The sequence below is a fragment of the Macaca nemestrina genome, chromosome 4 (genome assembly GCF_043159975.1).
Source record: "Macaca nemestrina isolate mMacNem1 chromosome 4, mMacNem.hap1, whole genome shotgun sequence".
NCBI classification, from domain to species: domain Eukaryota; kingdom Metazoa; phylum Chordata; class Mammalia; order Primates; family Cercopithecidae; genus Macaca; species Macaca nemestrina.
The window spans coordinates 31,134,782-31,150,154 of NC_092128.1; the positions used below are offsets into that span (position 1 = coordinate 31,134,782).

At 38.0% G+C, this 15,373-nt stretch overlaps 1 protein-coding gene across 1 annotated transcript in view; it reads right to left on the minus strand.

The window, feature by feature from the left end:
- Positions 1-15,373, minus strand: part of LOC105474726 (staphylococcal nuclease and tudor domain containing 1) — a 439,238-nt gene that overhangs the window by 236,708 nt on the left and 187,157 nt on the right. Inside the window, exon 12 of the mRNA XM_011729557.3 lies at positions 7,317-7,417. Coding sequence (XP_011727859.1) covers positions 7,317-7,417 — 101 coding nt within the window. The remainder of the gene's footprint in view (positions 1-7,316; positions 7,418-15,373) is intronic.

The following is a 15,373-nucleotide window of genomic DNA, read 5'->3' on the forward strand; positions in this document are numbered from 1 at the left end:
TAGATTAAAAGAACAGTCTGTAAATTTTATCAGCATAGAAATAATTTCAGTTTTAGAATTACCAATATATTCATGATGCCTAATACAGTCCTTAGTACATACCAAGCATTCCACTAATACTTGATAAATGAACTAATGAGTAAGTGGCTAAATGAATAAGCGATATGAATAAATAAACAAGAGAGTGTGGATGAATGAAAATAAGTCAATACGCATGGCTGGCCAGCTGTCTGGCTAAGCATATAACCTGGAAGATCAAGTTGAAGACATCTCCTTGAATATAGAACAAAAAATGCAAAGGAAGTTTTAAAATATTTAGAGAAACATTACAACAAGACATGAAGCAAAAGTTACAACATAAATAGATTTGGAGAAAAGCCTCATTCTCTTCTGGGTTCTCCATGGTATGCTTTGGGAAACTGACAAGGGGGAGCTTCCCAAGGATCAGTGCAGTAAATATTCAAGTCATCCATCCACAATCCGGCACTCAACTCAACTGATAGTATAAAAAGCAAAAAGGGGAAAAGAAGAAGCTCTCACATACTTCAGTAAAGGATTGTGCTGATTTGCAGGATTCAAGGGTGCCATTATGAAAAGCTAAATTGAACTTCCATCTAGAAATGATGGTAATAAAGTAATCTGAAACCACATTTTTAAGGGAATAAGACTTCGCAGTATGAGGTTGCCATTGATAGCCAGCCACAAAATATCTGAACAAAAGAGACAGATTTGTCTGAAACTCAACAATATTTTCCTGACTGTAATCCCAAACCCTGTGCAACAGCCAAGTTCCTTCTTACAGTGTTTTATGGGACAAGTATCTTAAAATGATTGCTATGCTTGAGCTGGCAGAGCACAGGCCTAGTTATTCAACTACTTCTTTCTCAAGTATTGTTAACTAAATGCCACAGAGGTTTCTGATGTCCTCAGAATGGATAACGCACACTTCTACTACTCAACACAGGAAAAGCAGCACAATTATATTAACCAAGCAGCCTATGATTTCCAGAAAACAATCTAAACTGCTCTTTTTGGGAAGGGGGAAGGTTTGGGTTGAGTTGGTTAGTGGTTTGTTTCTGATTTAAGTGGGAAAAAACAATAACCCTCATTCTAGTGTCTTGTGTTCCTTCAAAGCAGGGGAGGAAGGGGGCTCAGTAGTCCTTTTCATTGACTATAATAAAGTGTAAGTCATCAATCTGTGGGGAAAAAGGGTTGACTATAATGCAGACCCTACCTCCCGGCAGAGCCACTGTCATTATTAACACTGTCACCGTACTTTCTCAAGTGCTGAAAAGCAACTTCTGGATGTTGTGGGCCTCTCTGAGTAAGACGACTAGGCCAGAAAAGAGCGATTCAAGAGGCTGCTTTTGCCCAAGTATAGCTTGAAAGTCAGGTATTAGTAATATGTTTTAAGAATTGAAAACTCTGAGAGAGAGGAGGTTTGGCTGACAGTGAAAAACCTCAAAGCTATAGAACTGTAGTCAGAAAAGCTGGGGGCTGTATGACACTTATTCCTACTGTGACTGAGAAAAACCAAACTAGGATTAAAAAAGGATTATTCTAGCGGAGTAAGGATAAGACCTAACCTAATGCTTCAGTCACTAATAGAACAGCTGGGAGAAAAAAAGTATCCCTGCAAATTAGAACCCAAGAAAAAACAAAAGCAAAGGCAGTCTTTTCTTTGCAAATTTAATAGTCTGGTTCATACAAATACAATAAAGGTAAGCTCTATCCACGAAGACTCTAAACAGACAGAAAGGATGTTCATAAAGATGGTCTTGAAACTGCTGCATGGCAACCATTAGGGGAAAGAGGTTATCTAAGATGTCCCAAGCCCCCACAGAACTTGGACAGTACCTCTGGTAGCAAGGTCTCATGCTCTGACAGGCATCAAGGCAGGCGGCAGGGGTGATGCATGCATCAAGAAAGAAGAGCAATGCAGGGAAGCAGCAGAATGAAAATATGAGAAAAAATAAACAGAAAAAACAAAGTCACCTGTCTAAAAAGAGGTGACCTTGTGCAGAAAACAAACAGGACTTTTCATTTGCTCACCTTTCATAGTTCCTCTGTGCCATTCTTTAACTTTCACAAAATGAGCCATGTGTATTGTTTCCTATCATCCTGAAATACTTCACATAATGGGAAACAATAGGGAAGTGCCTTCGTGACTGTATCTTCTGGATATGTGACAGTTTTCATGGTTGAGGGGTGAGGTGATGGTGAAAATGACTGTGTGTATGTGTGCGGCTTACCCTAGTTATATTTTGTAGATGTCCCTTTCTAAATGTGAACACATTTTCTTCTAACACTTTTCTTTGAAAATGTGATATGCAGAAAGGCATGAGCAAGGAGTTAATAGATTCTAAGGGTTTGCCAAATTGGAGCTCAAAGTAATTGGGAAGTCCAGCACAGGGAAAGGTCACCTCGGAAAATCTCACTCTTCAAGAAGGCTCTGGCAAGAACGAAAGAAGGAGATTTTAATCACTGCAGCTAATTACATAGACGACTAAGTCACAAGAAGAGTTATTTAAGTGTCTTAAATACAATAAAAAGTAATTAACAGGAAGCGCCATCTTGACAGCTTCATGTCACAAACCAGGCCTAAAACGATCAGCTAATTCCCAACCCAGGAGCCAGAGAATGAGAAAAGACTCAAAATTTGATCTTTTTATTTTTTTATTTAAACAGTTTTGATTAACAGATAACAAGTCTTGCCAACTCCACAGTGAAGTTAATCAAGAAAAAAATTTCAATCTATTAGAGGAATGATGAACCTTGTTTTCATTGATTCCTCAGGGGGAACAGATAGGAAGCCTATGTCACACCAGCAAGGCCCTGCCAGCATCCTATGATGCGACTCCTTCCCATACATGGAGAAGAAAAAAGGATTAGAATGAACCCTATTGAAGACACAGACAATTCACACTCTCTGCAAGTGAAATTCATCTAAACTTCAGCTCTGAAATAACCCTTTAAGAGATACCATCTCATCTATCTCTTTCTTCTCAGTCCCCTAAAATCACTAGTTTCAGAGAAGCTCTTCTGTAGTTACAGAAGTCTGCTATTCTCTTTAATAACAGGAAAGCCACTAGGTGCTGTGAAGGCCTAAATGTAGGTGTATAAGCTCACAGATTACGACAAACATAATTTAGACAGGATTTCTTCTTAATTTCACATTTCTTCAAGACTGAACAGAGTGCACTTTTCAGAGGCCATGCAAGCCACAGACGCTGTCTTTACTAACCCTTCCCTTAACTGACTTGCACATTCTATGACCTCAGCATAAGGTACTGGCAGATGCCAGTGAGAGTGACTGAGAGCCACTGTACAACACCTGAGCATTTCGGTCCCAAAGAGATGAGCCATTTGTTTTTGTACCCAAATCTAGTTTACACTGGTTGTGCTTGTTGTTTTAATTACATACTTCATTAAATATCATTGAAATACAAGCACACAAAGAGTGTGTATTTACTAAAACACTCACAAGCACACACAGAGTGTATATTTACTAAAACTCTCACCACAGGGGCAGCTCAACCCAGTTCAACTCTATTGTTTCAGCACCGTTTAAGTTGTCTTGCAGATGCAGCAGAGCACAAATTGCAAATCATGGAGACAGGGCATGTGCAGCAGAAAAAGGTTTTACCTCCTATAACACTCAGAACCAATATTTCCTCCCTGTGGAAACAAGAAGGCCAGGACAAGACCAAAACCTGAGTACCAGAATCCTTTTAGAAGTAAAGGGTCAGTTATCCAGAAAGATCGGGTGCTAAAATCCACCATTCCATATCTTATCCTAAATGGCCAAGCTTAAAGTCCTCCAGTTAAACCTGCCCTCCCAGCACCTCTGCACACCAAATTCCCCTCCGTAACCCATAAAAGTTTGACCTAACACCCAGATTGGGAAGACAGAATTGAGTCCTGCCTCCTGTCTCCTTGCCAGCTGACCTCACAATAAAGCCCTTTCTTTTCCCAAAAACCAGTGCCATATTATTGGCATCTAGGCACTTCGGGCAGTGAGCCCATTGCTCGATAACACATGTTTTAAAAAATTTAATAAAGAGGAAAGGCTTTAAAGTAGCTGCAAAATAAATATGTGTGGGACAACTGTAACAGATGAGGGGGATGTAAATCACAAAAATATAAGGTTCTATAATTAGTGTTTTTCAAGTCCTCATTTCAAACAGGAAGTTATGTAATTCAACAAGATATCAAATAGGTGGTCCATGCTGCCCAGACAGCAAAGATTTACAAATACGTACACATTTTTATGTTTAAAATGAAAATAAAATATTTACGATGTAGTGTTTTTTAAAAAAGACTCTTCTCTGGCTAATGTTTATAAATCACCATTAAGTAAGATAAAAGGCTCTTAGTAGTATAACTTAATTCTGAAAATAAGCTAAATAGTTGGAGATTCTTATTTTATCAATACCTCAACTTTTCTATAACATTAATGGAGTTTTTTTTTTTTGAGACAAAGTCTCACTCTATTGCCCAGGCTGGAGTGCAGTGGCATGTTCTCGGCTCACTGCAACCCCTGCCTCTGGGGTTCAAGCAATTCTTGTGCCTCAGCCTCCCAAGTAGCTAGGATTACAGGCGCCTGCCACCATGCTCAGCTAATTTTTTTTTTTTTTTTTTTTTTTTAAAGTAGAGACGAGGTTTCACCATGTTGGTCAGAGAGCTCTCAAACTCCTGATCTCAGGTGATCCAGCCACCTGGGCCTCCTAAAGTGCTGGGATTACAGGCGTGAGCCACTGCACCTGGCCAAGATTTTTTAAAGTATAGAAAATTCAGAAAAAAAAGGACAAATAAAAACAAAAATAAAGTAAAAGGAAAATAAACAGAAGTGGTGACTAAGATTAGAACACAGAATGTGTGCGGCTAGGTCTATTTGCTAGAGATGGCCTCTCTGGCAGTAAGCTTCCAATTATCAAATAAAAGAATAAAATTATCTGGGAGTCTCTCTGAATCTGCTGTGATTCTGGGGGCTGCATGATAAAGAAAAATATAAAAACAGAATAAAATGATCAGTTATAAGTTTTACAGTACTGATTAGATAAAAACAAACCTGTGGTCATGCCTTAGATGCTACTAACATCCAAGTTATGCTTCATAAAGGAACAGTTTGCAATACAGTTAACAAATCACTCAACAAATTCATTGAGTTCCTACCATATGCTAGATACTAGAGCTACAACAGGGAATAAGACACAAAATTCCCCATCTTCAGGGACACAACAGTCTAATGAAGGATGGTTTCAGTATCAGTAAATTCCTTACATTTCTCCTGTTTGCAGCCTACCCATTTAACCACAAAGTATAGTTCAGGATGAACAACCCTATGAAGAAACTCATAATGCTTTCCAGCTACCTGCCAGGCTGGTCTAATCCAAGGAGACAATTTAAGTATCTAGAAGAGTACCTGTAAAATTCTTCTAAACTTGTACATGCTTCTAAACTTCTAAAAAATTTACTATGGGAAATCACAAAGAAAATAATATTTCATACAATCCAATTACAAGAACTGGGAAGCAGAAAATTCAAGTTCATCATCTCTGGCACAAACCTGGAGTATAGACATTGTAGGTTGTCAATTAAGACCAACCAACCTGTGTTGTTAAACAGTCACCAGAGTTGACACCTTCTTACAAGGACTCAAGAATGTAATAGAAACCCAGACTGGAATAGACAGCTACCCCATATTTGCAGAGAGGAAAGCTGAAAGACTAATCTCTGTCAAAGCCAAAATAAACACAGTGGAAATCTCAAGGTTTTAAGGCACAAAGCATGGCCACAACACTCTGCTCTGTAAAGTATTTAAAATTATCTGTCTCGAATTGTCTTAAAAATAAAAAGATTACTATGAAATACTCCCTGAATATCTCATTTTAAGCAGTGTAAACTTATTTTTTAAATATTCTTCAGTGGTAACTAAATGAGATAATCCATTCTAATAGAATGTTAAATACTTGTGGAGGCCACCTGCCAAAAAAAAAGACATGTGGTTTTGTACAACGGTGAAGTTGTTTTCACCAGTACTTAAAAGCAGCAGTATCTATGGAGATGGCTTTCTGTGACAGTAAAAATATTTAGATAGAATACTAAGATTCCAGGTCTCTACAGTAGGGAAGCAGACAACTGACTCCTAGGAAGCGGTAACAAATTGGTAATAAATAAACTATTGTAATTTACACAGATAGAAGAATGACCAAAATATGTCCTAGTTTTTCCCAGTTCAAAAATATTACTTGATTTGTCAAGAACCTGCTTCTAACAAAACCTGTGATGGTGTAAAGGTAAACATCAAATGCCTATACTGAGCACCTCCTGGCAAAGATGAAATCTCCAATTGTTATGTGAACATTAACAATATTAATAAATATAGGATCAGTAGCAGTGGCTAAAAATAGTCATTTCCAAATGTGAAAGCACGAATGAGGGGAAAGAGGCTCCTGTTAGGAGACTTTCATGAAGCTAAGCAGCTACAAGACGCTCATTCCTTTCAGAGGCCTACAATAGCTTGGAGGTACTTCTCCTAAGTGGCTTCATTGTACTTTCAGTAACGCAATCCTTCTTTTGATGACAAACCTATCCTTTTTCTTCCCCACCAATATGCCCCCTTAAAAAAAATGAAAAATAACAGTTTGGTAACGAATAGCATATAAGATTGTTAAACAGAAAAGGAGACAATTACCATACTGGTATATTTTATGCAAAGTAAGAATTGCTACTGGGGACTGGCTGACTGTTGTAATATTTCTGTGGAAGCAGGGCCCAGCAGGCTTCCTCCTTCCCCTATCAGATACTTCCCCTGAAAGACTCTTCCTCAACCTTGCTGCCAAGAGACCTTGGAATCTAACCAGGTTATGGCCAGTACAGAATAGGATGACCTCATCATCTACTGATTACATACAAGAAAATGTCCAATTAACCTCTCCTCTTCTTCCCTCCTTGTTACCTGCTATTCTATACCTAGACTTCCTAAATCAATATGCAGACACCATTTTGGACAGTATCTAGGGCCTGCTTAATACTCAATAAATGGCATTATTAATAGTAATGATGTGTACTTCATAGTGCCAGGCATACAGAGCCCAATAAATCTTCAATAACAACAACAATGAAAGTATATGATTAGCTAACGAGTGATTATAAAGTACTTACAAATATAAAATGCTCACAGGCACATAATTATAAACCACTGAGTTAAGAGCAGGAGAAAGCAAAGCAGAGTGAAAGGAAGGACTCAAATGAGCAAAGAACTCTTAGCTACTTGAGATGACAGCTGAGTCCCTGACAGCCAGAACACTCACATTCCTCCAATGGTGACAGTGGCACAGGTACGCTCTGAAAAGGCAGGCACCGTCTCTGTGGCTGGGCTGGCTGGTCTAATGTAGTCCACCGTCACATTGACCTGGAAATAAAGAATCAAGGGAGTTAGGGTTGCGAGTCTGCAACATAGTTCACTAACAGCCACATGTGCCTGCTCAATTGTGAAAGATCAGCTCACTCCAGTTTGGTTTTCTGAATCTAAGATTTTAAAAACCAATTAAAAGAAATAGCTGAGCAACGAACTGGGAGAAAATGTTTGCAAAAGACATAACTAATAAAGAACATTTATCCAAAATATACAAAAAACTCTTAAAACTCAACAATAATAAAACAACCTGATTTAAAAGTGCAACAGATCCAAAACATACAGGTGGCAAATAAGAATAGGAAAAGATGTTCCACATTATATGTCATTAGAAAATTGCCAACTTAAACAACAATGACACACCACTGCTCATTGCAGCATAGTCAAAATTCAGAACACTGACAACACCAAAGGCAGGCAAGGATGTGTAGCAATAGGAACTCTAATTCATTGATGGTAGGAATGCAAAATGATACAGCCACTTTGGAAGATAGTTTAGTGGTTTCTTACAGAACTGAACATGTACTCTTACCATTTGATCCAGGAATACAGCTCCTTGAAATTTACTTGAGGAGTTGAAAACATGCTTACACAAAAGCCTGCTCATGGATGTTAACAGAGGCTTTGTTCATAACTGTCAAAATGTGGAAAGAACCCATATATCCTTCAGTAGGTGAATGGATAAATCGCGGTATATCCAGATGACAGAATATTATTCAGTGATAAAAAGAAATGAGCTATCAAGCCATGAAAAGACATGGAGGAAGCTTAGACATATATTACTAAGTGAAAGCAGATATTCTAAAAGGCAAACTGTATGATTCCAACTATATGACATTCTAGAAAAGGTTAAACTACAAAGACAATAAAAATATCAGTGGTTGCCAGGAGTTAGAAGGAGAGAGGGAATTTTGCCAGGAGTTATAGGCAGAGAATAGGGAATTCTTAGCACAATGAAACTATTCTGTATGACACTATAATGGTAAATACATGCCACTATACATATATCAAAGCCCACAGATGATATAACACTAAGCACAAACCCTATGGACTTTGTATGATAATGATGTGTTAAGGTAGGTTCAACAATTGTAATAAATATACCACTCTGGTGTGGAAGATTATGTTGGGGAGGGGGGGTGCATAAGGTATATGGGAAATCTCTGTAACTTCTGCTCAATTTTCCTGTTAATCCAAAACTGCTCTTAAAAAAAAAAAAAAAGAAAAGAAAAGAAAAGTCCATTTTAAAAAGAAAGAAAAAAGCTGACAACCAAAGACGTGAGTCAAACAACCAAACACATAGGGCCCCACAGCAATCTGACTTTACGGAGAAGAGGTCTGCAACATTCCTGTTGGACTCCTAGACATTATGATAAAGCAATGCTTTAACCTTTTCTGGGTCAGACTACATTGAAAACCTGTATTTAAAAATATGAACTGCCTCCATAGAAAAACTGCATATAATCTGTCTGAAATAGCTTTCTAAGGACCAGGTTAAGAGTTATTAAGAAGAGCAAACAAGGTAGGCACAATAGCTTGCTCCTATAACTGCAGCACTTTGGGAGGCCCAGGTGGAAGAATTGCTTGAGGCCAGGAGTTCAAGATCAGCCTGGGAAACAAAGCAAGACCCCCATCTCTCTGAAAAATAAAAATAAATAAATAAAAAGAACAAACAAGATAACAATTACAAAGATGCTTGGAATTGGTTTCAGCATGTAAATCAAAAGATACAGCTAATTAAGCCCAACACCAACCTAGTTGAGAGTTAAGCAGTGTGGAGGTGGGGGAGATAGAATGAACTAGATGAATACTTAGGTTTTGAATTAATTTTGCAGACAGGAAGTTAGGAGAATAAAATGGGAAAATGGTTTAACCCTAGAATACACTAAATAAATGGATATGGACACACTAAGCAATGCTTTTTCTTTATGAAAACTTTGAAGATAAAGATGTGGTATCCTGTAGCAAACATATAGGGCATGTCTTTACAGAATGAAGGTGTAGGCTTGGTTTGGGTCAAAACCAAGGTTTATAAACCCACACTGAAGAGGTACATGGGGAACAAAGAGACTGAAGCTATCTCCACAGCCTGGAATCCCTTTTCTAAACACATCTTCAGCTTTCACTGATGAGCTTAAAGACAGCATATTGCAGAGAAGCATGGAGTTCAGCCACACTGCTATTGAGCACCATTACAATCCTTTCAAACTGTCTTCTCTTCAAAAACTCATTTTGAAAATGAACATGGAAATCTGGAAAAGGACAGATGCCTCAAAATTCCAACTGCCAGATCCCTCACTTGAACACTCCATTGAATCACGCTTTAGAAGCAGCAGAATGGAGCCATATCAGAGCCCAAGCCAATTAAGGGCTGACGTTAAGGTAAATCATTCTTATGAGAAGTGTGGTCATAGCACACCACCACAGAAAATAAGAAGATATAAAGGTGACTCCTAAAATTAGATACCTAGCTTTAAATTACTGCAGGGTCTTAACAACTACTCTAAAACTCAGGAAATGAGTAAAAATGTGAGAAATGTGATCAGACAGGCAGATTGAACAACTAGTGCCCTCCAACAAAAAGGTTTTTAATACTTTCCTGGCATGCTGCTGGCCAGAGTTAATATAGGCCAAAGAAAGGGCAAGGAATGAGAGGGCTGCACACGGACAGGCCTGGGTAACTCAGAACCAGGGAAGGGAAGAAGTGGTCTTGATGCTAAGTTAATACACCCTGGAACTCTCCTCAGACAAAGCCTCACAACTAACTTATGGAAGCAGGTAGAGGGTGAGGAAAACAACAAGATAGCTGGAGTCATGGCAAAAATGATACAAGAAATCCCAAGTGTACAGAAGGTAGACAGTGAAGGTGGCTATACCATGTAAAGTATCTCAGGGCCCATTTTAAATAGGACAAGGCCACAGGGTATGGTCCAACTTGGGGGCATTCCCTGGGAAGTTAATAAATATGTGGAAATGAGGAAACAGGTCCATGCATCTCTTGTGCTTTCACCTAATCCATCTAATAAGCTCAAGCCCTCAATTCAACTACTGAGGGAAAAAATCAGCACTGCTTAAAAAAAAAAAAAAACTAAGTGAATCTCAAGGTTACCTTGCACCTACCAATGCCAAACCTCCTCCTCAGCAGGCAGAAAGGGGTGGGACAGCAGCTCTTCAGCACAGAGGAACATTAGCTCTCAACCCAGAGAGACGGCTAATTCATCAAGAGGGCTAATTGACCACGCCACATGTGTGGGAGTAATAATAGGAGGAATAACAAACAAAAGTGAACACCTGTGCATCTCTCAGGCCAGAAGGCCAAAGTGAGGTGCTATTCCAAAACTGTCTTCCAGGGAAATCAATGGGAAGACAAAAAAATTTTAATCTTCAATAACCCAAAGAAACAACTACATTCATCTGCCAAGTAATTATTTCCTATATCGAGAGAATGAGAACTGTAAATAAGTCAGAGATTAAACAGTTATTTGTGGATGCAACATTATTAAAGAAAATCTGAAATACAAATGAGGTCCTGAGAATAGACCATAGCCAAGATATACACCTGCAGGCAGCTATGACAAATCAGGAATTAAAGTCAATGTGTAATTAGCATTTGTGTCCCTCCCCTGTGGATTCTGAGATCTCTTCCTCTACCCTGGAATTTTTCATCTCAAGATATTCATCACTGACCTGTCAATCACTTGAAAAAGAACCATGGTTTTAACAGCTCCAATTAAAACCACTGTAAATCTTAGCAACATCTTCGTCTAAATAAATGATAACCTGGATTTTCTGTTTGTGGGTAAGTATGTATGAAATGGCATGAGAGAAGAAACTGATTAATATAGATGGGTTCTCCTTTTTAAGATATTCCTGAAATATTCTGTATGCAGGTATTGTACGAATACATGACCAAAGGCTATATAACTGACTCAGACCCTGATCCCTGTTTATAGCAATGACTGACCACAAAGAGTCCTGGGTTCTTGCTTGGTGCTACTTGAAGCTCTCTTACAAATGAGGAACAGAACATCTTTGGGTTTCAGTTTCTCTTGACCTTAAAAATGAGGGCACTAGATTAGAACATGAGAGCATCATTTCACTCTAGAATTCTAAAAGATAATTTAGTCAGACATGGGGTACTATATACTGTTTTCTTAAACCTTTGTGTTTCCTACCTCATATTTACTACACTGTATTGGAACACACCAACTGTAAGCTCCAAGAGTGGGGAGACCATGTCTTACTCAAAGAGCTAGCATGGGCTTGCAAGGTAGCAGACTACGCAGTAAATATTTGTTGCATGAGTAAATATATAATCGAGAATCTTTTCAGACATAACATTATGAAGGATACCTTTGAAGTGGGAAGCTGGGCATCCTGAGGACCATTTTGTCAAATTCTTGACCATCCTGCTGTTTTATATAGCAAAAATATATTTATTTAAACCGTGAGGGGTAGGGAGGAGGAACTGAGGGAGGGGCAATATTTTAAAACTGTAATAAAGCTCTAGTGCAAACAACCATGAAAGATGAAGCAAGCCAAATATGGAACATATATACTTTCTCATATTATTTATTTGTCAAAGAAGTTCTCAAAGACAAGAGGGTAGCAGGCAACCTTGGTCTATTAGATTATAGAATTTTCCTTGAAAGCAATTTCAGGGACCCTTCAGAGGAACTAAGATGGTAACTTCAAACTAAATTTATATATTAATGGCTTGTAAAGTCTGGAATAGTTTAGAATAGAACAGCTATGGGCCACACAACAGAATTCTCAGGCTCTCTGGATATTCTTCATACAATGTGTGACTAGAACAGTATCAAACCACCAAAGAACTTCACAGACTGATGTTGATGATAACAAAATGCCAAAAAACTGAACTACCTAAGCATAAAAGGTTAGAGGAGGTAGGAAGGAAAACAACTGCAGAGCCACATTTCCAGGTTGTAGCCTGAGCTTAGTTTTACTATAACTAGAGCTGTTACGTGAGGCTTTGGGGCATAATCACCACATAATCCTACCCACTATTCCACGTAGCCACTCATAAATTCACAAAGAGCTATAATAAACACCTTGTCTCTCAAAATAACCCCTTTAGAACCCCTTTCATGACAGAATTTCCAGGCTTTATGGAAAGCCTCTACACAACCCTGATATGGAAAAGATGACTCCATCTGGCGTAAGTCCCACTGATGCTGCCTAGAAACAAAAGTAAGTAAAACAAAATGTTTCACATAGGCTCAATAAGAACACGGACACTTTGGAACAGCCAGGCTGCAGTGGCTGGTTCCCAGCAATTCTAGAAAGGAGCTGTGTGAACTTGGATAAGTGACCTAACTTCTCTGCTTATGTTTAACACATTAACTGTGCGTATCTCACTGCTATAGGAAGATCATTTAGAACAGTGCTTGAATCATTGTAAGCTCTATCTAAGTGTCAGTTATTTTTAGATAAACATGTACTAATTTTCTTAGGGCAGTGTCTGGCACAGAGTTAAGTGCTAAATAAGTATCCATGAGATAAACACACACAAATACATACATGCATAAATCAGATACATGTTGATTTAAATCATTAGACTTTGGAAATCATCAGGCAGAAAGACTAAATTAAACACACTTTTTAAAGAGCCACAGCAAACAAAAATATGTAGTACCTCATACATATTCATCCCAGCTTAGAGCTAAGTAAGGATTATTTTAAAGAACGATACACTATTTAGTATTTATTTAGATATTTAACAGATTAATTGCACAGTTACCAGTTACTGTATATTTTATTTACCAAAGACAATTGAAGCAGAGTGTTGTGAACCATCTCAAATAATAGGTTAACCATGGATACGTGGGGTAGGATACTTCTTGCCTTACTAAATTAGGAAGACAATGAACATCAAATAGCAACCAAATTTCCATTTGCTTGGGGTTAACAGCGTAGGATATAATACATTTCTCTTCAAAGGTTTTAGCCTATAAATTGTTAAGTATGATGAGTTCTGAGATCCTCTCCAAAGAACCAATGCATCAGTATGTTCAGCTCCCTTCTTCTCTGTTCTCCATTTTAAAGTTTAACTTCCTCATTCTCCTCGCCCCTAGTTTCAGTAAACAACCTTTTCCACCAGTTCTAATCAGTAGTTCACATCTGTTCCCCTGGTCACCTGTTCTGTCTTGAGTCACGCCTGGTCACCTGCTCCATCCTGAGTCACCCCTGGTCACCTGCTCTGAACTGAATCACCCTGAGACACCTGTTCCGTAACCGCTCTTCCCACCAAACTACTCACCCCACCACTCCGGCTCATACTCCTGCCCTCTTTAAAATAGCCAATCGGAATTAGCTTAGACTGTGCAGTCCCACCCTAGCCAATAGGGGAGCAACATAGCAGTAGGGGCTACCTGCCCCCTTCCCCTCCCTTGTTGAAGTATGCTCTTGCCATTGCTCCATCCACGAGTCACACTCTTCTATAGAAGTAAAAATTGCCTTGCTGAGAAAATTAATGTTTGAGTGCCATTTCTCTTGCAGCACCGAAAATTTATAACAATAGACCTTCCATACAAAGTGCTCCTTAATATTTAAATAATATAGTCTTAAAAGTTACATATATTTTTAAACATTTTAAAACACACATCAATCACCCATTCATCGAGGTACAGAAAGAGCTTCAAAACAAATTGCTAAGGAGCCTGTTAGTCCTGCCTCTGGGCATGCTCTGAGCTTACCTCCAAGTTAATTCAGACATAAGCCCTTGTGGAACTGTTCATCTCTCAAGAGAGGATGTCAAACTTACCTCCTTCTAGGCAAGTACTGTGTAATGGAAATACAATAAGTGACAAATGAGACCCACATGTGTATATTCACATTTTCCTAGTAGTAATGTTGAAACATTAAAAAGAAACAAGTGAAATTAATTTTAATATGATTTTTTATTTAATGCAAAATTTCTAAAACATCATATCAACATATAACAAACATTATAAAAGTATTCAGATCTTTTTTTGTATTAAATCTTTACTATCTGGTGTGTACTTTACAAGCATCTCAATTTGGACCAGCCACATTGTAATGCTTAAAACTCACTGGGCATTCCTAGAGTATCAGTGAAGGCACAAGTCTTAGCCTCATTCCTCTATCCTATCTGTGATTCTGATTTCTCTCTGTATTTTTCCCTGTGAACTTAAGTTTTATGAATCTTTGTAAGCATTCTTAAACCAAATATGAAAAAAAGATATAAAAACCCTATCAAAAAATAAAATATTTAGCCTTCACTTTCTTTTTCAAACCTATTATCTGACTAGATTACAAAGATAAGCTACATACATATTTAGTTCAAAAAAAGAATTTCAGGTGTGAGGATAAATTTATACACTGGGGGAAAAATCCCCTAGTCTGTACTATTGTAAAATATATTCTATTCAGTAGCTTGGTGTAGGTATTTTCAGTGCCCTCTACCAATTCAATAGCTGAATTTTATTAATTCCTGATTTGTCAACATGATTCTAGAATTCTTTGCCTTAGTGTTTGAAGTTTATTCTAATGGATGGATGGTGGGTAGATGGTGGCCAGAAACTCAGGTTAAGAAATACTGTTTTTGTAGTTAATAATTAAGGCTTCTGTTAATTGCTGATATTATTAAAAAGAAAACAAGTAACTGGTAGATGTAACCTATACATTTTTATAAATTTTTATAATTATAAAATGCTGAAATTTACCTCTTCCATCAGGACATCTTTGAGCTCTGCAACAACCTTTACAAATATGTTCAGAAAAAATTATACATTTTGTTGTCTCATCTATACTACAAAGATTAGGAGACATAAACCAATGTTCCCTTCCTAACTCTCCAATCCAGCCCAGATGTATTCTGTAACACCCTCTTCCAAATCATTGTAATTAGGTGTTTAGGCTGGTTGTTTATTCACATGTATTTATGCTGTTCTCTCCCATCTAAAATCACCC